The following is a 22,540-nucleotide window of genomic DNA, read 5'->3' as shown; positions in this document are numbered from 1 at the left end:
CCCTTATGTTTCCCTCCCCTTATGGTTTTGATCTATGGACTACTTTTAAAACGAGGCTGCATTTTAAATTGCATTTTAACCTGTATTTTAAATTGGGTCCCCCCCTCCTTCCCCCCTATTATGTTTTGTACTGTGATTTTATTGGTGTTAGCCGCCCTGAGCCTGGCTCTGGCCGGGGAATAAATAAAATTATTATTATTATTATTAATCATCACTACTACTACTACTACTACTACCGGCTACTTTTAAAACGAGGCTGCATTTTAAATTGCAGTTTAACCTGTATTTTAAATTTTAAATTGTTTTTTTCGCCTCTATTATGTTTTTACTATAATTTTACTGGTGTTAGCCGCCCTGAGTATAAATAAAATTTATTATTATTTATTATTATTATTATTATTATTAATTATTATTATCACTACTGCTACTACTCCCCGGCCCCCACCTGCCCGCCCCTGAACAATGGAGCACCCAAGAAGCGCCCTATACAAAAGCGGGCTGCTTCTTCTACCCTTTAAACGTCTATGGTGGCCTGTTTTAGCCACGCCCCCTCCCCTCCGCGTCACGGCCTCAAGCCCACGTCGTATGCCACGTCCCTTCTGACGCCAGCGCGTCAGAGCCTTTATAAGACCCTCCCCGCCGCCGCCGCTCCCCTCTCACAGCTCTGCGCGACGAGCTTCGGAGTTCGCGGAAAGCTGCGAGGAGGCCGCCATGTTTAACAAGAAGTCGGTGGTGTTGTATTGTGGGGGCGCACCGAGCATGGCGCCCGCCACGCCGGTCTCCCCGGGGGCCGGCGGAGGCGGCAGCAGTAGCAGCAGCAGCGGAGCCCCAACCGCCTCAGCCGCCGTCTTCACCGCCAACGGCCGCTCTGAGGGCGCCGGCCCGTTCTCGCCTCGGATTGGGCGCGGCTGGGGGGCCAGCGTCTTCCCTGAGGGGCCCTTGGCGCGGATTGGCTCAGCGGGGCCCCTGGCGCGGATTGGGCCCTTCGAAGTAGCGCCCCGCGCGCTGATTGGCTCCCCCGCCGCGGCGGCCGTTGGCGGCGGTGCCGCGCGGCCGTTGGCGCTGGCGCTCCCTGAGGGAGAGCTGGACGGCTGCGAGGACGACGACGAGGCCGAGGAGGCCGGAGACCTGCCTTCGCCCACCCCTTCGCTGGAGTCCATCCCGTCCTCGCAGGGGGACGACGACGACGCGGCGCCGGTGGCCGTGACGGCGACGGCAGTGGCGGCGTCCGCCCCGGACGACCTGCGCAAAGTGACGCTGGAGTTGGTGAGCCGGTACCTGCGCGAGGCCGCCTCGGGCGACGGCGACGCCAAAGGGCCGCCGGGAGGCGGCGGGAAGAAGATGCTGAAGGGCCTCCTGGGCCGCTTGGGGACCCCCCACGAGGAGGAGGAGGAGGCCGCCGCCGCTGCCGCCTCGCAGGCCCTGGAGACCCTCCGGCGGGTCGGGGACAACATCCTCGAGAAGCACCAGCTGGCTTTCCAAGGTGGGTGATGGGGGGCAGAGAGGGAAGGGGAACCCCGAGGTCATCCAGCCCAACCCCCCTTCGGTGCTGGAATCGCAGTTGGGAGGAGGTTGGAGGAAGCGGGGAGATGAGGGGCAGGAGGGTCGCCTCTTCGTCGTTTAATCCTTGCGTCGAGGTTATTGCAAGCCGTCCCGAAAAGGGGCCAGGGCGGCTTACAAGAGCAGCAGGAGGTGGGCGTGGTGCCAGTTCTGAAGGCCGCACACTGCCCTCGACGGGACCAGGTTGGCACCCTCTTTGCGGGGGCATAATTGGGGGGGGGATGAGTAAATGGAAAGGATCCCTAGAAGAGGGCTGGGGAAGAAATGATGAATCATTTCTTATTCTAGACAGCCATAATAATGAAAAGTGGGGGAGGAGTCTGTTCTGGGGCCACGCCCCCTCTTCTCAATCCCAGATTGGCACACCCTACATTGGGGATGGAAAAAGGGCAAGGGAAGAAGAAATAAGGGCTGGGGGGGGGGTTATAACTTGCCCCCAAAGCAGCCCGAGCTAGCTTCTGTCCATAATGATGATGCGGGGTGGGGGGGATTGTGCTTTTTCTTGAGATCACACCCCCTTTTCCCAGACTCTGACTTTTGCATGCTTAAGTGTTCTTTGCCTGGCTGGAATGTGTCCTTGAGCTAGGATGATGCCTCATTAAATAAATGAAATAGAAGCTGTTTTCAATGAAGATGATAAACATATACCCAAAAAAAAAAACAGGAAGTACATGCAAGAAAGGACCATAGGCCTAACAGACTGGTAAAGACTCATTTATCCTGTGAGGAAAGCCTGAAGCAGAAGGCCATGGGCCACATTTGGGCAGCCTTTTTGTGGGAACTATTTACAGATACAAAATACCAGAGACAGATGCAACAACATTTATGGAAGAGATTAAAAAAAATACAGAATAGCCACAACAATGGCTGCTTCATTTTAAGAATATAAAAGCCTCCGCAGAGGCCCGTTGGCATAAAACAGTTTTTCAAGAGGATGCCTGCCTAGTCTTCTGGAAGTGTACCCCACTGCCTGGGACCTATGACACCAAGGGCCTGATTTCTAGTTGAAGCCATTCAGGCAAGCTGACAGACTGGAACACTCCCCAGCAATATTTCCAGGGTGGCTGAAGAGAAAAGCAACATTTAAAATAAAATTATTCTAATTACATGCACTGAAGCTGAGGTGTGGCTTTCTTAGAATGAGTGTGGGAAGGAAATGGGGGTGTTTGCTTGCTTGGGAGGAAACAGTGAGGAGTAATAACTGATGGGGGGCTTAAGTCATGGGGTGTGGAGAGAAGGAAACTGTATCAGCATCTCACATTTACTGACAGTCTAGTATCTTGCCTTTCTCTTAAAGCAGCCAAGGTGGTTCACAAAAAACTAATACAAGATTTATTGTTATAAAAAAGCAAAAACAGGAAGTAGGAAGTGCAGCAGGGTACTGAAGTGGAAAGGGACTGGGGAAGGAGGAGGACGGGAAGCACGAAGGTGTGTTTAGGGAAGAGCATGAAAGGAGCTTGTGTGGGGCAAAGAAAAGTTGGGGGTGTCAGCTGTAAGGGGTGAATGGAAGTGGAGGTGAGCACCTGTAGGGCTGGTGAAGTGCTAGAGTAGGGGTTGGGAGGGGGGAGGGAGGAAAGCAGGTGGCCTGAGGGAGGGAAAAGTGAAGATGAGGAGCTAAACATAGTGGATCAGGGTGTCCTTGGGATGGGAATGTAGCAAAGGAAATCAATGGGTGGAAGGGGGAATGTGTTGGAGGGGCAAGTAAAGGGGAGAAATGGTGGGGCTCCTATGAAAAAGAATTGGAAGAGTGTCCAAAGTTTAAAAAGAGTAAACAGGGATGTTGAAGGGAAAGTTCCTGATGTGTCCGTGGACTGAAAGGTTGCACATTTGAGTCTGGTTGGTTGACTTCAGTTTTGTGCAGTTTGGGCCAGATTCCTGATCTCCAGTAGAGTTCAGGCTTCTTGAGAGGCCACCCTGGCAGTCAGAGGTTTGTGGGTGGCCCAGCCTGCCTTCCCACCCTGTTTTTCTGCAAGGAGTCATTGTGAAAGCACCAAGACCAGCAGAAACGAAACTGAATTTAGTTCACTTGACTGTGGGGGTGGGGAGAAACTTGCAGGCAGAAGAAGATAATCTGGGTACAGATTACCTCTTGCTGACATCCTGTTCCTGCCTAGCAAGTGAAATATAATTCATTGTAAACATGGTGATAAAAGATTAGCTGGCTCCTGCTGTGAGCAACTAACTTCCTTCTGAGTTGCTTTGGAGCAGGTTTGTTATTTACCAGCACCTTGCCATTCTTATTTGACTTTATTTTAGTATATTACATTAGCTAGGGCACTGACTATGTAGAGTTGGGAAGTAGCCTTAAAATAACCTCCAGTAATTTGAACACTCCTAGAGAGCCTCTATGGTTTGCCACCTCTAAGTCAGTGTCCTCCAGTTGTCTATCCCCTCCCAGCTCCCCTTGTGGCTGAGCTGCTCAGGTTTTTGTAATGTGGATGGGCAAGAAAAACTTTTGACAGTAGCTATTTGTGAGATGTCCTGTAGAACATTCCTTACATCCTGCATATACAGAAGTCACAATGGCACAGACTTCCCACAGAGGTATTGTTTGTTTTCTGGGTTAGGAAGGGTTAGGACTTTGCTCACTCATCTAGTGTATAAGAACAAATTTCATTAGACTTCTGTTTAATGGTTTGCTTTAAGCCTTCTGAATCATTGCCTCTCCACAGTACAATAAAGACTCTGCTTTGGGGCAACTCCTAAATGCGGATGCAAGCATCCCTGTTCCTGAATCATGAAAATGAACTAGCTATAGTCACTTCCTTGTTGACTTCTGGATTTCAGCTTCCTCAAGTTTCTTTTAAGTATCAGTGGCTAATAGTTGAAGGCTGCTTAACGCTTAAGGACAGAATTGTACTGTCAGGATTCAAGTCTTGAACCACTAGCTCAAAGCATGACGACTGTTGGATACCTTGTTTTGTATTAAAAATAGTTGAAGCAGCACTAACGTAGACGCTAGAGCTGGGCTTTGTTCTAGGGCTGCAGATATCAGCGGCTGTAAGTAGGAGTTGTGTTAAGTTTGTCTGAGTATTGGACTCTGAAACAGGCAGCTGCTGATCTGCAAGTCTAAAGCAGCTCTAGAACATTTTAATGTTCTTCTCAGGAAGTGCTAGAACTTATTTTTATTCAGACAATCACTTTGTATTCAAATGAATTCATAAAGTGATAGTCAAAATACAAAAACAGTAGAACATCAAAATGGGAAGTGAAAACCATTTAAAGGAATCTCAAAGCAATGTACAACATGGGAAGCAAATACAATGCAAAAGAATTTTAAAACAGCACAAAATAGAAATCAAACGAAATACAGTATATTAATAATCAAATAAGAGCCTACAGTTACAAAATCCCAACCAATCAATTTGTACAACAAAGACAGCTGACCAGATAAAAACTCATATAGCCCCAGAATTAAAGTAAGTAATAATTGCCTCCCACCTAGGACAGCACATTCACTGCCTGTCTCATTGGGGAGGGGGAAGCTCTTGCCAATAAGACTTCTGAGCAAGCTTATCCCATCAACATTCCATCTGTTCAGGCTCTGACCCTGAGTTTTAAACATCAGTGCCCACCCACCATCCATTGCTCATTCAACCAAGTACTACAACCTCAATCCTTCCAAAAACAAAGAGCAAAGAAGGGGGAAGGGGGAGAAAACTAAACTGCTTTGTTAATGATTTTGATTGTTAAAACTTCTTGCACACTTAAATGTGGAATTTTCAGTATTTTCACCTGTGTTCCTTGCTTATTGCTCACCCCCTCTTCAGGAATGCTTAGGAAGATTGAAATAAAGAAAGAGGATGACCTGAAGACTGTGTCAGAAGTTGCAAAGCACCTTTTCAGTGACGGCATAACAAACTGGGGTCGAATTGTGACTCTCATCTCTTTTGGTGCCTTTGTTGCCAAACACCTGAAGCGCATCAATCAGGAGAGTGCCATCGGTCGTTTGGCAGAGCTCATCACCGAGGTTCTGGTTACAGACAAGCGGGAATGGATCCTCAACAATAATGCCTGGGTAAGTGAGTCATGGTGGGCCTGAATGGTAGATGCTGTTGTGCTGCCCCTTTCCCTTGTAACTCTTCCCAGTCAAAATCCAAACCTGGAGACCCCAATACCTTCCTGTAGCTGATCTTTCTGGAAGTGAATGCATGCTTCATCAGATTTTAGGGCTGCCTCCCTGTGTTAACTCTCCATAAATAGAGTGAATATCTGTCATGAGATGTTTAAAAGAGCTACGCTAAAATTGGTTTCCCATAAAGGGGACATTGTTTGTGTGTGCGTGGTTGCGGTTGTTGAAAATGGGGAGTGGATTGGACTCAGAATTGCTGGATGTTGGACTTTGCTCAGTACATGGTTTTGCCTTCCATTCTTGCTGCGAATTCTCTTTGAAGCAGTCAGACACACATGGCTGCCAGTGCTTAACAGCAATTAACAATGCAATTCTTTTTTCTAGGAGGGATTTGTTAATTTCTTCCATGTAGAGGACGTAGAAGGCAGCATCAGAAGCGTTCTGATGGCTTTTGCAGGCGTGGCTGGAATAGGAGCAGGTTTGGCTTACATGATCCGGTGAGTCAAGGAGTGCTCCCAGTGAGGAGCTAGCTTGGACTATCCTGTTCTACTGTGACTAGAAAACTGAGCCGTTCTTTGAAAGTTGATGGGAGAATTAAAACACCTCAAAATCCCATGGAAAGTTTGGTCTGAACTGTCAGTTTTAGAATGTCAGCAACAAGGATGTCTTTACAAATTGGGAGTAGATCCTTCAAGCCAAGGAACACGCACTCCGCTTCCTCCAGTGGTGGAGCTAAGAGGACTGAAGCCCACCTGAGCACAGTCTTGGGCTTGGACTATGAACCCGCAGCCACATTGGGCTTAGAAGAACTGTTGGATGTGCTAGGTAGTGTTCTATTTGCACAGAACTGTGACCATACACCCAAACGGGGTATCTAAATTATCACCTTCAGAGAAGAGAGTGGCGTGTTAGGGGTGACGTGCAAGATGCTTTGTGCGGTGAGCAAAATGAAGGACCTTCAGGTGAACACTGCAAATGCCTTATCTGTTCGCTGGCACAGGTGTGTGTTGTGTCTGCTGCGGAGAGAGAAAACTCCAAAATCTGAACCCATCTCATTGCATCAAGGGCTGATCCTGTTCTATGTACTCCCTTCAGTTTTTGTTTCCTGTTCTCCTCTGCCCTCCCCTCGGAAGCGTACACTGCCATAGCTCCCAAGTTATCACAAGACATGGAGCGCAATAGTGTAAATATGTATAAACCTCCACAGGGAAGTCAGCAGAAATGTATGTACATTTGTAGCTGAAACTGTACAAAGTGTATACTCTTAAAAGAGATTTATCTTTGGGAAAGGTTGTAAAAGAGTTTTTTTTTAATGTAATTAGATTCAGGTTTTGCAGCTCTTTATTCTTTAGCCCTCTAAATGTCACATAATCTGGGCCTACCTTTCTATGTACTTCAATGACAACCTGGTTCTGCCAGGTGACTTTACTGAACAGCCATCTAAGTACAGCTGAGCGCCTTTCTTTTTGTTCTTTAAAATGTTTTACTTTCTTCATGGTTGCCAGGGGAGGCATTTTCAACAAATCTTAAGTTTTTTTTACCTTTATTTTGATTCTTGCTTTCTTTAAAGCCAATTATTTTAAGCTAAACTTACAAAAGAATGTCATACTTGTCTCCAAGAATAAATTTTCTCACATGAGTTAGCAATGTAAGACATTATGGCCTATGCACGGAATAAATCTGAATCTCTGAGGGAGAATATGAGAGAGGCTTGTAGACTTGGGTTTCTTGAACCCTTTATTAGGCAGAAGGGTTCAGTATAGGAGCAAGAGGTTAAGTTGTTTTTGCAGTTTGACTAGATTGCGTTTAGTCTTCGCTGTACTGTTAGCTTTGTTTAGACCAGATTGTGGCAGATGTGAAAACCTAAAACAAAGCATAGACTCAACATGGTGCTATGGTCAGACTTTCTTGTTTACATAAACTGTCCAATAAAACAATTCACAGGTGGTTGCAGTGTGTGCCTTCTGTTAAGGCAGAAACATGAAACAATTGAAGCTATATTTGTATGCATCCTGTCTTCTCTGTGGCCAAACTCCACTGGAAGGCCTGGCTATTTGCTGCCTCTCTTTCCTTTTTGTCACTCAGTCTTGCAGCTGGCTCTGGAGGGGAGCGCCCCTGGCTGGCTTGTGAAAAAGTAGCCAGTTACTGCTGGATCCTGGATTAGGCCCCTGGGGTTGCCATGACTGGTATCTCTGTATCGGTGGTGGAGAGGTTTATAACCTTAGGTGCTGGTGAGAGTTGCAGTCAAACAGCATCAGGAGTGCTTCAGTTTCCCTACTGCACTGCCTTTATCCATAGCTCTCTTAGCATATCTATGCCTATACTGCATTTTTCAACGGTAGTTAAAAAAAGGTGAGAGTTATATTAGTGCAATATTGCAGTAGTCTCTTTGAAATTAAGTGCCGTATTTTACATTATTATTTTTATTACTACTACTACTACTACCACCACCCACCCTTAACTAGCAGATTTCAAGGCAGATTGCAACAATTTAAAATTCAGAATTGAAAACAGATTACAGTCATAGGAAAAGGGTGGGTCCTGAATTTATATAAGAAGCAGTCTTCCAAGTGCTGTGACTCTTAAGACAAGAGATATGAAACCATTTTCACAATCCTCCACACCAACTTTGTAATGCCTTTGAATGCGCTGGTGGTGCACTCTGGCCCTATGCAAAGCTTTGCCCTGGAAATATGCAAATCTGCACCTTCTGCAAAGTTCTGTTTCTAGTTAGTGGTGCAGTGTTTGTGTCAAAGGTGGATGCTTCCTGGTTAGGGTAGATCAGGCAATTTCTGAAGCAACTTACTTCACATAACAGGAAATCTCTCTGTCAAAAGTAGAGGGAGGGGTTTTTATAACCAGACCCTTCACTTAACTATTTAAACACAGTTCTAGATGTTTCATTGGACTCTGTTCTGCTAATCTGCACTTGGCAAAAGTTGACAAAAGCCAATTCCCTGTGCTCCGTTTCAAGGGAATCCTGAGGAAAATCAAGCATTTCATGCTTCTAATGCCAGGGAGGGAAACCTGTGCTGGAATACAACTCATCATATCCCTGGCCATTGGCTGTGCTAGCTGGGGCTGATGGGAGTTATTATTATTATTATTATTATTATTATTATTTCAGTTTATATACCAGTTTATATCAAAAGATCCCATGGCCATGGACAACATTTTACAGAGCATAATAATAACAACAATACAAAGCATAATAATGCCATAATAAAATAATCTTAATAACAGATCCCTTTAACAGGCCCTCGATTACTTAATGGCTGAAGACCTGGGTAAAGAGGAATGATTTTGCCTGGTGCCTAAAGACATGTAATGATGGTTCAGGGTGAGCCTCTCTGGGGAGAGCATTTCACACATGGGGAGCCACTACAGAAAAGCTCTTGTGTTGCCACCCTCTGAACCTTTAAGGAAGCAGGTACATAGAAGAGGGTCATGGATGCGGTCTGTTCATATAGGGAGAGGCAATCCCAAGGTATTGAGGTCCTGAACCATGTACAGCTTTATAGTTCAACACCAGCACTTTGAAGTGGGCTGGGAAACAAATTGGCAGCTAGGGCCAGGATTGGCATTATATATTGAAACAGTTTTGTTCTGGTGAGCAATCTGGCCATTGAATTTTGTACTAGCTGAGGTTTCTGAGCCATCTTCAGAGGCCTACATATAACGCATTGCAGTAATTCAACGTAGTCATCCCTGTCCAGATACAAGCATAGCTGGGCCACTAGCCAAAGCTGATAAAAGACCACCTGGGTTTCAAGCAACACCCAGAGATCCAGGAACACCCCCAAGATACATCCCTTCTCCTTAAGAGGGTGTGTAACCCCCTCAAGAGCAGGCAGTCTCCCATCCATCTGGTCTAGGGGACCACCCATCAACAGTGCCTCTATCTTATCCGGATTGAGCTTCAGTTTGTTGGCTCCCACCCAGTCCATTACCTAGGAAAGGCACCAGTCTAGTACACCTACTGCCTCCCCTGCAGGTGGAAAGGTGAAATAGAGCTGTGGGTCATCATCATACTGCTGGCAGCACACTCCAAAACTGGAAGATTCCACTCAGCGGCTTCATATAGATATTAAACAACATGGGGGATAGAACTGCCCTGAGGGACCCCACATTGAAGACCCAACAGTGACATGAGCCAACAGTGTGAAGCGGCAGCTAAAAAAGCCAATTCAATTCTGGGCTGCATCAATAGGAGTATAGCATCTAGATCAAGGGAAGTAAGTATTCTGCCCTGGTCAGACCTCACCTGGAGTACTGTGTCCAGTTCTGGGCACCACAGTTCAAGAAGGACACTGACAAACTGGAACATGTCCAGAGGAGCGCAACCAAAATGGTCAAAGGCCTGGAAACGATGCCTTATGAGGAACGGCTAAGGGAGCTGGGCATGTTTAACCTGGAGAAGAGGAGGTTAAGGGGTGATATGATAGCCATGTTCAAATATATAAAAGGATGTCACATAGAGGAGGGAGAAAGTTTGTTTTCTGCTGCTCCAGAGAAGCGGACACGGAGCAATGGATCCAAACTACAAGAAAGAAGATTCCACCTAAACATTAGGAAGAACTTCCTGACAGTAAGAGCTGTTTGACAGTGGAATTTGCTGCCAAGGAGTGTGGTGGAGTCTCCTTCTTTGGAGGTCTTTAAGCAGAGGCTTGACAACCATATGTCAGGAGTGCTCTGATGGTGTTTCCTGCTTGGCAGGGGGTTGGACTCGATGGCCCTTGTGGTCTCTTCCAACTCTATGATTCTATTCTATGATTCTATGACCCCATGGTGCCGAAAAACACTCCCCAAGCATCAGCTGATGAAGACAACCATCCAAGTAGGACTGGGACCACTGTAAAGCAGTGTTGCCCATCCACAACTCAGAAAGCCTTTCCAGGAGGATACAAGGGCTAATGGTATTGAAAGTCACCAAGAGGTCAAGAAGGATTAACGGATACATTGCCCCGTCTCTCTCCCGACAGGTTATATATAGGGCACTCGCGGCTGTTTCCAGGCTGAAGCCCTGATTGAAATGGATCTAGAAAATAAAGAACAGTTAGAGGGCCAAAGTTTCACCATCCCTCAGCACAGACCCCTCTACTTGTGGTCTAGGTCAGTAATGGGGAATCTAGCCCTCCAAATGATGGAACTCCCAGCTCTCCCATCATTCCTGACCATTGACTACGCTGATATGGGGTGACAGAAGTTGGGGAGTCCAGCAGCTCCTGTAGGGCCACAGTATTCTTCTCTAATCCAGGCATACCCCTAACCTGATCGTAAGAATGGGACAGGATCTAAAATGCCCCTATTCTCAGCAGAATTCCTCTTGGGAAGGAAGCTTTGTAGTTCAGCTAACCTTGCTATGCATCCTTTAGCATGACAAACATATTTGCTCCGGGACCGCCCACATTTTCTTCCTATGTTTCAAGCATCTCCAGCCAACCAGCAGTGAATTCTTGCTCATAAGCTTACTACTGCTGCTGGGTAGTCCTGTTACCTAACAGGGTTTACCTTTGGGGTTTTCTGCTAGCTTGGTATGTTCAGCCTGGAAATAATTTCCCTCTAGAAAGAGTGATTCACAATTGCTGTGCCTGCCAGAAGATCCCGCCCTGCCCCACCCCCCAGAAGATCAGTTCTCTGCCGTTTGGAGGGTTAATAATGTCAAGATCATTTGCTTTTAATAGGTGGGTGAATGCATTGTTTCCATGGTACTAGACTTGAAGCATAAATACACCACTGAAATGGTTACCTAATGCAGCCCGCTGGCCTATGCCCACACACAGGAATAGTTGCTGGAGTTCAGAAACATTCTGCCCTGCTGTGAAGGTGCTAAAGTGAGAAGGGATCCATGAATCTCCTGTGAAAAAATGCAGTGAAACTACATAACAATTGGGCCTAATGGAGTTCATTTTCCTCTTAAACTATAACAGCTAATAATAATAATAATAATATAATAATAATAATAATAATTTACACCCCGCCCATCTGGCTGGGTTTCCCCAGCCACTCTGGGCCGCTTCCAACCGAATATTAAAATAGTACAGCATCCGACATTAAAAACTTCTAAACAGGACAGGGCTGCCTTCAGTTGTCTTTTAAAAATAAAATAGTTATTTATTGCCTTGACGTCTAGTGGGAGGGTGTTCCACAGGGCAGGCACCACTACCAAGAAGGCCCTGGGGAGGGTTTATTCTTCGTAACATATGATAAAGACTCAAAAAGTAACTGGGGGTATTTTGCCAGGGAATTCCCAGTTATCAAAAAAATAAACAAAGCCCAATATGTTCTGCCCTTAAGCACATAGTCATAATTTCCCAGCCTTGATTGATCCAGACTAGTTAACAGGGGAGTTCTTTTTGCACCTTTCCCCAAAAGCAGGCCTTTGTAAGTTTGAGCAAATGTTTTTGTTTTTTTCCAGTTTTGCAATACACACAGGTGGCTGTTTTGGAAATCAGGTTGGGTGTGGTGTTTAATTCAATGGCTGTTCTTCAAAGCAAAGGAGGAGGTCATGCTTTTTTAAAAAAACAAAAACCCAAGGGAAGGGCACACACACACACAATGATATTCCTGTGGAGGGAAACAAAACTGGGTCTCAGCTAAACTGTGTCTTTCTTTCAAAAAACGAAAATCAGTTTTGCCTGTTAGAACTCACTTCAACATTGGCTGAATTGTTTAGCCAAATAATGGCAAGCAGCATTGAGTATCAGCCTTCTCTGTTTACATATCAACTTCACTGTGTGGCATTGATCCAGCCCAGGGTCTGTGTTGATATGAATGGGGGTCAGGGGAGAATCTGGATTAGGAATACAGTCTTCTCTTGTAGTTCCAGTTATTCTTACTTCCAGAGTTTACCACCATAGCTATCATGTTTCAAAGCGCCCTCCTGTAACCATGGGGACTAGATGTTTACTCCAAAGGTCGGGTTCTCAGAGGTCCATGGTGACCCAACTGCAGCTGCCTTTTGCAAATGGATTTCTTAGGCTTTTTTGTCATTCATTTGCAAACAACATGAGTTGATGGCTGTCAAGGGCATCACCTGTTTCAAAGGGTGCTGGACTCCTTCAAAACAACTGACCGAAGTCTCAAGGAAAGACTCCAAAAGGGAGCAGCCCTTCGATTTGCTTGATTAGGGATTTCGGCAGAGTCTGTTGAGGATCCCTGCCTTGGGCTGTTCCTTCTCTTTGGCCCACCTTGTCTGGGATCTAGCTGATTCATAAAGCCATCCAGCCCTTTCCACGGAGCCTAACTTAATGCAGCTGCTTTTAGCTCTCGGTTGCGAAAGCAAAAAATAAAGCCATCCAAATGTTAACGCCATTCCTCCCCGGTGAAGTCATTGCTGTGGCTTTTCCTGTAATAAGAGGCCTTGCAAATAAATAAATGAAAGGGAAGCTTTTATCCAGGCAAGCAGACGGCAGCGTTTCCTTCACAGGCCTGACGAGGTGAAAAGCACTCTTTGCTAGTGTGCCTTCCTCTCAGTTATTTGTACTTGTCAATGTTTGCACACAACACTTTCATTTTCTTTTTAATTGCAGTATTTGGGGAAGTGTGTTTGTCAGATATGCAGGCAGTTTCCCCCAAACTTTGGGTAGCTGAGGCACCACTGGTGAACAGATTTTCTACCGGGGACTCCATTGCTTTTGCACCTGAAAGGGCTTGCTTGGTGTATGCCAACTAAATGTTCCTCTGGTCTGGGGCTGCCTACCCTCCAGATGTTGTAATCCCTGACTGTTGGCCACGCACTGGCTGGGGGCAGATAGGAGTTGCAAGCTCAACAGTATCTAGAGAGCCACCAGTTAGCCACTCCTAATCTCCTGCAAACCAGATACGTACATCTGAGAAGCCCAGTATAATGAAACGAAAGCAATAGCTTTCCTCTGTAATTCCTTCCCTCATCTTGATATTAAAGGTTAAAAGGTAAAGGGACCCCTGACCATTAGGTCCAGTCGTGGCCAACTCTGGGGTTGCCGTGCTCATCTCGCTTTACTGGCCAAGGGAGTCGGCGTACAGCTTCCGGGTCATGTGGCCAGCATGACTAAGCCGCTTCTGGCGAACCAGAGCAGCGCACGGAAACGCCGTTTACCTCCCACCGGAGCGGTACCTATTTATCTACTTGCACTTTGACGTGCTTTCGAACTGCTAGGTTGGCAGGAGCAGGGACCAAGCAACGGGAGCTCACCCCTCGCAGGGATTTGAACCACCGACCTTCTGATTGGCAAGTCCTAGGTTCTGTGGTTTAACCCACAGTGCCACCCAATACTAAAGATATACTACCACTAAACATGGAAGTTCTGTTTCCAGCTATTGTAAGAACGGAGCAATAGTCCTGCTGGATGAGATACGAAGAGCCTGCCGGGTCAGGGCAGTGGTCCATTGAGTCCAGCATCGTGTTCCCACAGGGGCCTACCAGATGCCTGTGAGAAACCCACAAGCAAGATTCGAACACAAGAGCAACTCTCCCCTCCTGTGGTTTCCAGCAGCTGGTTTCCAGAAACATTTACTGCCTCTAACTGTGGAGGCAGAACATAGCCATTATGGCTATTAGTCATTGATAGCCTTATCTTGCTTGGTCGACCCTTAAAAGCCAAACAGGTTGGTGGGAATCGTTGCCTCTTGAGAGAGCAAGTTCCACTGTGTAACTGCCTAGATTTAAGCATCCATCTGGTCAGCCTTCCATTTGCAAGTCCTTTCCCAGGGGCATCTTTCTGATGTCCCCCCCCCCCCCAGCAATTGCTCTTCAGAAGCATCTCATCTCTAACCACTAAACTGGTGTGGCTAACTGCACTTCCTTTTACAGACCCCCACACTACAAATAACGTCTTGCTTTGAGTTCCATAAGCTCACTTGCGTGTTTAAAACATTGAATGAAACACCCGGGGACTGCCGTTTCAGTTCCAAACTGTGTTCCTGCAGTATCTGCTGCCCTGATAAGAGCTGAAAGTGAGACTGAAAGCCCTTTTGCGTATGCGCCTCTCATGGAACCAAGGAGGGAGCAAGAAGAGGTTTCAAATGGCCAAGCAGCTGTCATGGAAGACTCACTTGGCTGCCCTAGATGTATATACCTTAAAGAGGTCTGTTCTGTGTATGGTTCTTCCTTGGAGAACTCTGGGAGGAGGATGGGATTGACTGCCTGGTAGTGGCTCTGGAAGATCATTGTTTCTATAGGGCTTTTGCAAGACAATTGAGGGCTATGTGAAATTAAGCCTCATGTGACCGCAGGGCTGAAGGTTGCCCGCTTCTGTTGAGCCACTTCAACACACTGGCATCCAAGCTGACCGGTCCAGTTTTGACTTCTGTTCCAGAGCAGTTACCTGCACTCAGATATATAACATGCACCTGGCTTTCCACCCCCAGTCCTTGAGGGCAACCTTGTGTTGGCATGCATTTATTATTTCCTCCCATATACATAAAAATGTACAGCTGTGATTCCATAGCCCCCGTTGGAGGATATGCTGTGCTTCATCTCAGTCCTGGCTTTTATGAAGAAATGGGGTTGGGAAGGTAGAAGGTGAGTTTAGTGGTTGCATGGGGCGGGTAGGGGAAGTTTTAGCGCAGGCATCCCCAAACTCGGCCCTCCAGATGTTTTGGGACTACAGTTCCCACCATCCCTGACCACTGGTCCTGTTAGCCAGGGATGGTGAGAGTTGTAGTCCCAAAACAGCTGGAGGGCCGAGTTTGGGGATTCCTGCTCTAGCGGGCTGGTAAGCAGAGCTAGCAGGGACAAAGCTCCATATATTTCATAAATGAATCTACAACTTGACTGTAAAAACAAACAGCCCACCTTACAGACGAACCTGTGTTTTGCTGAGTCCGTACCACTGATCTGTTTTGCTCAGTATCAATTATTCCTGGCCGGAGTGACCCTCCAGAGGAACCTTCCTCATCCCAGACCAGAGGGTTGGAAGGCACAAACGATGCTTTCTGTGTTCCAAATCAAGTTCTTGCAGGGCCTTGGCATCGGAAATATTTTCTGCTACGGACCTGGCATCAGTTGACCTCGCCACACAGAGTTAAGGAAAAACGACAGCTGTTATGCATTGGATTCTCTCTGGGCTTCCCTTCAGGTGGTAGGACCAAGGTGCAAATCTGTGTGTGTGTGGTGAGGGGGGAGTAACTCTGCCCCTCCACCTCAACTGGACTGATCCTATTTGCCAGGCATGGGTTGCCACCTGAATGGCGCTGTTGGACTGGAGTCGTCAATCAATCTGTATTGGGGCTGAGACCTCTTGGCTTGCTATGAGGCCCTATTGAAGATGGCAGAAGGGCAAGGAGGAGTCTTCATATCCCCAGTGATAGTAAGGTCTGAAGCAGCACTATGGGCATGTAGGAAAAGGCCACGAATGAGGCTGCCAGAGTCTCGATCGAGTTTTCTCAGCAGACAGCAGGAGACAGGCATTCCACTGACATGAATTCACTCTTGGGTCCTGTCCAGGTCTGAAAAGAGAACAGCTCTCTCTCTCTCCCCCCCCCCCCAAGAAAGAAAATCTGTTTTTCTCAGTATAATTGGTGGTCTGAGTAGTTGCTGGGCTTTTCAGAAAGAACCTTAGCCGTTTTTCTTCTTTCATAGGGCTTGCGGTGACTCTTCCTATTACGCTCCTTGCTTTTTTAGATGACAAAGCAGCTGTTGCATTTAAAAAGCAAAATAAAATAGTTCATATGCAGGCAGGACCCTTGTTTGCATGTTAATTGCCTTCCCCCAATATGGCTATTATTTATTTGTTAGTTGTCTCACATTTGTATTCCGACTTCCCATCACAGAACACAAGGTGTCATACAGGTGGCTACCGGGCTTTCTGGATCCTGAGGTGCCCTTGCTGCATTGGGATCTGACTGAATTGCAGCTGACCTGAAATCGCCAGATCTGACTGGCCCCCTCCAGTTGGCAAGGGGAGGGTTTGAATCTCCAGGTGGCTGAGAGGGCCTTCAAATTTTTTTAATTAAGAAGACTATGCATGCATCTTGCAGGCTTCATCCTGGTAAGAACCAGATGCAAATGATTGCTGCTTCCCCCTCCCAATTAACCTCCATCTCTAAATCTTTGCAAAGGCTTTGGGGCAGTTGTCCTCCCCCCTCCCTCTTTCCTGTTCCAATTAATCTCCATCTCCAGGACTCAGTAGGGCAGGGGTCAGCAAACTTTTTCAGCAGGGGGCCGGTCCACTGTCCCTCAGACTTTGTGGGGGGCCGGACTATATTTTTGGGGGAATGAATGAATTCCTACGGCCCACAATATCCCAGAGATGCATTTTAAATCAAAGCACACATTCTACTCATGTAAAAACACCAGGCAGGCTCCACAAATAACCCAGAGATGCATTTTAAATAAAAGGACACATTCTACTCATGTAAAAACACGCTGATTCCCAGACCGTCTGCGGGCTGGATTTAGAAAGCGATTGGGCCGGATCCGGCCCCCGGGCCTTAGTTTGCCTACCCCTGCAGTAGGGGGACAGAGTGCAGAGGAAGAATCACCAGGGCCTGCCCCCGTTACATCACCAGGGGCCACCCCTAGGATTCAGCTTTAGACCCTGAGATCTCAGGGTGTGGGACACTCTTGACCTGGCAGCCCTATTGCTATATCAAGAACACATTCATTCAAGCAATATAAGTTTATTATTCCAGCCAAAGGCCATGACAAGCCCACAGCAACAGTACCAATAAAACAATAGAGATCCATAATACGAGCCAACACCCTTGATGTCATAGGGATGTTACAGAGACACCGACAAACTCATAGAATCATAGAGTTGGAAGAGACCCCAAGGGCCATCGAGTCCAACCCCTGCCAAGCAGGAAACACCATCAGAGCACTCCTGACATATGGTTGTCAAGCCTCTGCTTAAAGACCTCCAAAGAAGGAGACTCCACCACACTCCTTGGCAGCAAATTCTACTGTCCAACAGCTCTTACTGTCAGGAAGTTCTTCCTAATGTTTAGGTGGAATCTTCTTTCTTGTAATTTGGATCCATTGCTTTGTGTCCGCTTCTCTGGAGCAGCAGAAAACAACCTTACTCCCTCCTCTATTTGACATCCTTTTATATATTTGAACATGGCTATCATATCACCCCTTAACCTCCTCTTCTCCAGGCTAAACATGCCCAGCTCCCTTAGCCGTTCCTCATAAGGCATCGTTTCCAGGCCTTTGACCATTTTGGTTGCCCTCCTCTGGACACCTTCCAGTTTGTCAGTGTCCTTCTTGAACTGTGGTGCCCAGAACTGGACACAGTACTCCAGGTGAGGTCTGACCAGAGCAGAATACAGGGGCACTATTACTTCCCTTGATCTAGATGCTAAAATTCAAATTCAAGAAACTCAAATTCACCTTGATTTCATTTAAACCTCTGAATCACCACAACAATTTTTTAGCGATTTTGTCTAGCTCCTGACCCTGTGTTACGAAGCTACTACTGTCATTCAAAGGAAACTGGACCATTTCTGCCAGGGTGTACCTGCTTCCTTGTGTGATCAAAGGTTTCAGAAAGGGATCTCTTGGGTCTCTATCTGAGGGGCAGGCTAACGGATAATGAGTGATGTCTCCCACCTGAGGTTGGCCGGAAATACAAAATCTGTCTGCGTACGGGGCCTTGTTGTAGTGGCCCATCCAAGGCTGTGTTGGGCATCACTTGGAAATCCAGCTCAGTAAAGGCTTAAAACAGTGTTTTTAAAGCACCTTTTAAACCTATTCTGACCCTGCATGCTTCTTGGATCAATAGCAGAAGTCTGCACTCAATGTTGGCAATTTGAAATGTCTCCCACAAGCCTGGGTTTATTGTGAGCGTTTGTTAATGGATAATCCCTTTGATTTCTGGAAAATAGATTGCTAGCAGGGTAGGAATTTGGGGCCTCTAACCAGAGCATATTTATTCCAACACCTGCATTCAGGCCAATCTTCCCTTCTTATCTGTTGGAACATATCCAGACATTATTAGGATCTGTGACAAAGGCATGAGTCTTACAGCTCGAGAACTTCCTGCTCCTTCCTCTCACCCGTTGCCTTTTCCAGACTGCAGTTCCTCTTCTCTAGTAAGGCTCAGGACCTCAAGGACCACCTCTCCCCGTATAAACTGAGCCGAACTCTGCAGTCACCATCTAAGGCCCTCCTTCGTGTGCCTTCTCCAAGACAGGTCCAGAGGGTGGCAACACGAGAACGGGGCCTTTTCTGCAGTAGCCCCCCATTTGTGGAATGCTCTCCCCTCGCTTACGTATATATCTTCAGGGGGGAATATTCCTCTTCAACCATGTGTTTGTGAGAGGGGGCTATTGTTTGGTAGTTTTCGTTTCAATAACTTACTTGCATCTTGTGTTTTTATCTTGGGAACCACACTGAGATCTTTTGATGAAGGGCAAATACGTAAATCTAATAAACAAATAAATAGCCGGTACAGGGAAAGGATATTTCTAAATTGCCATTGGGCGGGTGGGGGTTATTTGGGAAACATTTTAATTCAAATAACAGCTCCCTGTCAGCAAATGTAAAAATTGGAAACCCAACATTTATCCCATACATCCGGATCCTAAAATGTTAGTTTGATACTGCCTCTCTGGTCACAATTAGACAGGTATTGACAATGCAGACCATTTCCTAAATCCAGGGAAGCCCCTACAATGGTTTGTATTCCTGCTTTTAGTTTAGAGTCTGTTATAATTTTTCCTCTGGATTTCTTCACTGGCTGGTTATGTGGTGACCTCTTTCCAGAAGAAGCATCATTGAAATTTGGACTTTCCCCCTCTGTGTTTATTACACTGGTACCTCTGGTTGCGAATGGGATCCGTTCCGGAGGCCTGTTTGCGACATGAAAAGCCCGCAACCTGAAGCGCCATATCTGCACAGGTGTGCGGCATGATGTAGCACTACTGCGCATGCGCGAGCGGCGAAACCCGGAACCCTTTCTGGTACTTCCGGGTCGCCTCAGGACACAACCTGAAAAAAACATAACATGAAGCAAACATAACATGAGGTATGACTGTAATCCATTGCTCACTGCCTTTTCCTCCCGTCCACGGTGGGGCAGGGAGCGTGAAGTTTTCGACTTGCAGCCTGCAGAGCACAACACACTCACAATAAAACACTAGTCTGGAGGGGCTCTGAGTTGCTGCAGGGGGTTTCTGGGGTGAGAGGGAGGAGGTTAGTGTCTCTTCCTATAGTTTGATTCTCTTCTGCCCCCCACCCCCCACAGCCCAAGCAGGTCCGTAAAGATCCCAGAATTTCTTCACCTTCCGGAGAGCTGAGTGGATTCACCACAAATCTTGAGCGCTGACATCTCTCTGCTGAACCAGCGGACTTTTGCTAAAGTCTCGTCGAAATTGGAGACTGGGAAACATACGGTTAGGTCACAGCGTCTCAAAAGAGGGTTATCTGAGTACTTTGTCCTCTACAGTGGACCAACTGTGGCAAAACCTTCTGCAGAACAGCTGAGTTGCAAATGTCAGTTCCCCTGTAAACATCCGAAAAGGAGGACAAGTCATTCATCCTGAAAGATGAAGTCTCACTGATGAATTTGGAAGACTGTCAGAAACAGGGATGGAGTCATCGTCTGTTGTCACTGACTGCTTGCTGGGGCTGAAAGAATTGCATGGGCTGCCAGTTAGCTATAGGCTGGCCTAGGTCCAAGGTGCTAGTCCTGGTGTAAAGAGCTCTATACAGCTTGGGACCAGGGTACCTTACCTCTTATAGACCAGTTTATCACTCAACTGAGGGCCTCCTGCAGATACCATCTTATCAGGCAGTCCATTCCACACAATGTAGGAAACGGGCCTTTAGCGGGTTGGCACCTGTCCTTTGGAACTCCCTCCCACTGTATATCAGACAGGCTCCAGCTCTGTTGTATTTTCGGCACTAAGCCTTTAAAGCTGAGATCTTTCCCAATCCGCATCTGTGCTGGAATGATTTTAGGATGTTTAACATGTCTGCTATTCTTTTATCTCTTGTTGGATGTCCTGTGTTCCTTTGGAAGGAAAAGGGCAGGATATTCATTTAACAAATAAATACCGGGCAGGGCTGGGAGTTCAGGAGGCAATGTCTTGAGACTGTGTGTTTGCATATGCATGTGGGTGATTCCTCAGCTGGGACCTGAAGGCGCTTTAACTTACCACAATTTCTTGACACAGCTGGCTGGTCTAATAACCATCAGATCAGTCAGACATCTCCCAGATCTCCCTTGCATCAGTAGAAGAACTGATTCCCCTTAACGCTCTTGACTGACTTTTCCTTCCATCATGTCTATAGCATCATCATCATCATCATCATCAATGTCAGGCTGTTTCGCTGGAAAGTCTTTCTTGCCCAAGAATCGCTAGGAATTCCAGTTTGAAGTGGCGCTTAGGAGTCCCAAGTTAGTCCCAGGCTCCTTTTTGGGGAGGGATACAAAAATAGTGGGTTTTAATTCCCATCCCAGATGTGGCTTAAGTCAAGGCAGGCAAAACAGAGAGAGAGGTAAATTTTATCAGCTCTAGCTCTGCTGAAAGACTAGATCCATAGGGCAGTCTTTACCCTCAAACAGTTCCCAATCCAGTTGATCATAAAAAAAATAAGATTTAGTTCCTGTGCTTGCCCCCCTTTTTTCTGTCCCTTTTCCCTTTTATGTTGTGTCTTTTCAATAGCAAACCTGCAGGCTCTCCTTGTTTTAACTGATTGTTGGTCCAGAAGATCAGGGTGCAAGCATCCTAATTGATAAATGTAGCAGAGTCCTAACCTGTTCCCATGCTTAAAGGGCTACCAGTGGTTCTATGGTGTTAAAAATATTGGCTGGTACTTTTCGGTTTTCAGGATTCAGCCATTGCCAGGGGGCCAGGGGGGCGTACAGAATGGGGGCACACTGAGGAACTGATCTGTGGCCTTGCATTTATTTGAGAGTTTTCTAGGGAGGGCTGTCACATCATCTTTCAAAGCTGGCTCGTTTGTTTCTGCTATCAAATCTCTCGGGTGCAAGCGAATAGCGTTTCCTTGAATTTGCGATGAGCCAAAAGAACATTTACTGCGTTACGGAGAAATGGGGGGGCGGATGCAGTACACGAAATCCAACCGAGCTCAAGGAACTGGGCTTTCATTTCGCAGAACAGCGGAGATAAAAACCACCAAGGAATCTTATCAGCCCCACGCACACCAAGAGTGGGGGAAAGTGGGGGCTGGCCTTTGGTTTGACGCCTGCGGGTAGCAGCCGAAAACGGCATGCTGACTCGAGAGAGAGAGACGGAAATTCAAAAAGCAACAGCCCAAAGTGTTGACAACCCATAAGTCAAATTTTAAACACCATATCAGGGCTTTAAAACAAAACAAAACAAAGCAAAAATTAGGCCAACCGGAACATTGCAAAGCTGTGTGCAAGCTTGCAGCAGCCTCCAGCATTCTTTACCAGAGTCTGCTGGCTAGACTGATTGCAGACTCATGGTGCTAATAACCGACTAGATTTTATCTCTCTCCATCGATGTGGGGAGGGGTCAGGGAAGGGCAGCTGCCCCCCTCCCTAAATCAATAAAAATGAACAAAAATACATAGCAAATGGAGGTTATAATAATAATTTAATAATAATTGATTATTTATACCCCGCCCATCTGGCTGAGTTTCCCCAGCCACTCTGGGCGGCTCCCAATCGAGTGTTAAAAACAGTACAGCATTAAATATTAAAAACTTCCCTGAACAGGGCTGCCTTCAGATGTCTTTTAAAGATAGGATAGCTGCTTTCCCCCTTCACATCTGAAGGGAGGGTGTTCCACAGGGCGGGTGCCACCACCGAGAAGGCCCTCTGTCTGGTTCCACTGTCTGGTTCCACTTCTCGCAGGGAGGGAACCGCCAGAAGGCCCTCGGCGCTGGATCTCAGTGTCTGGGCAGAATGTTGGGGGTGGAGACGCTCCTTCAGGTATACAGGTATATAGAGGTCCTTCCTCTCCCCAACAAAAGGCCTGCCCTCCCCAAAA

The 22,540-nt window shown here is 46.8% G+C and overlaps 2 protein-coding genes across 2 annotated transcripts in view; one reads left to right on the top strand and one right to left on the bottom strand.

Annotated features, from left to right (window-relative positions):
- The window catches only part of LOC309358499 (methanethiol oxidase-like), a 183,623-nt gene that overhangs the window by 10,599 nt on the left and 150,484 nt on the right, over positions 1–22,540 (bottom strand). The window lies entirely within an intron of this gene.
- MCL1 (MCL1 apoptosis regulator, BCL2 family member) lies at positions 661–7,579 on the top strand. Its single transcript, XM_081891781.1, has 3 exons — positions 661–1,483; positions 5,331–5,578; positions 6,017–7,579. Exons 1-3 carry the CDS (start codon positions 712–714, stop codon positions 6,131–6,133), a joined length of 1,137 nt encoding a protein of 378 aa, XP_081747907.1. The 5' UTR covers positions 661–711; the 3' UTR covers positions 6,134–7,579.

This window comes from Podarcis melisellensis, assembly GCF_964234715.1.
Source record: "Podarcis melisellensis genome assembly, chromosome: 16".
Lineage (NCBI taxonomy): Eukaryota > Metazoa > Chordata > Lepidosauria > Squamata > Lacertidae > Podarcis > Podarcis melisellensis.
This window is presented reverse-complemented; position numbering and strand designations above follow the sequence as displayed.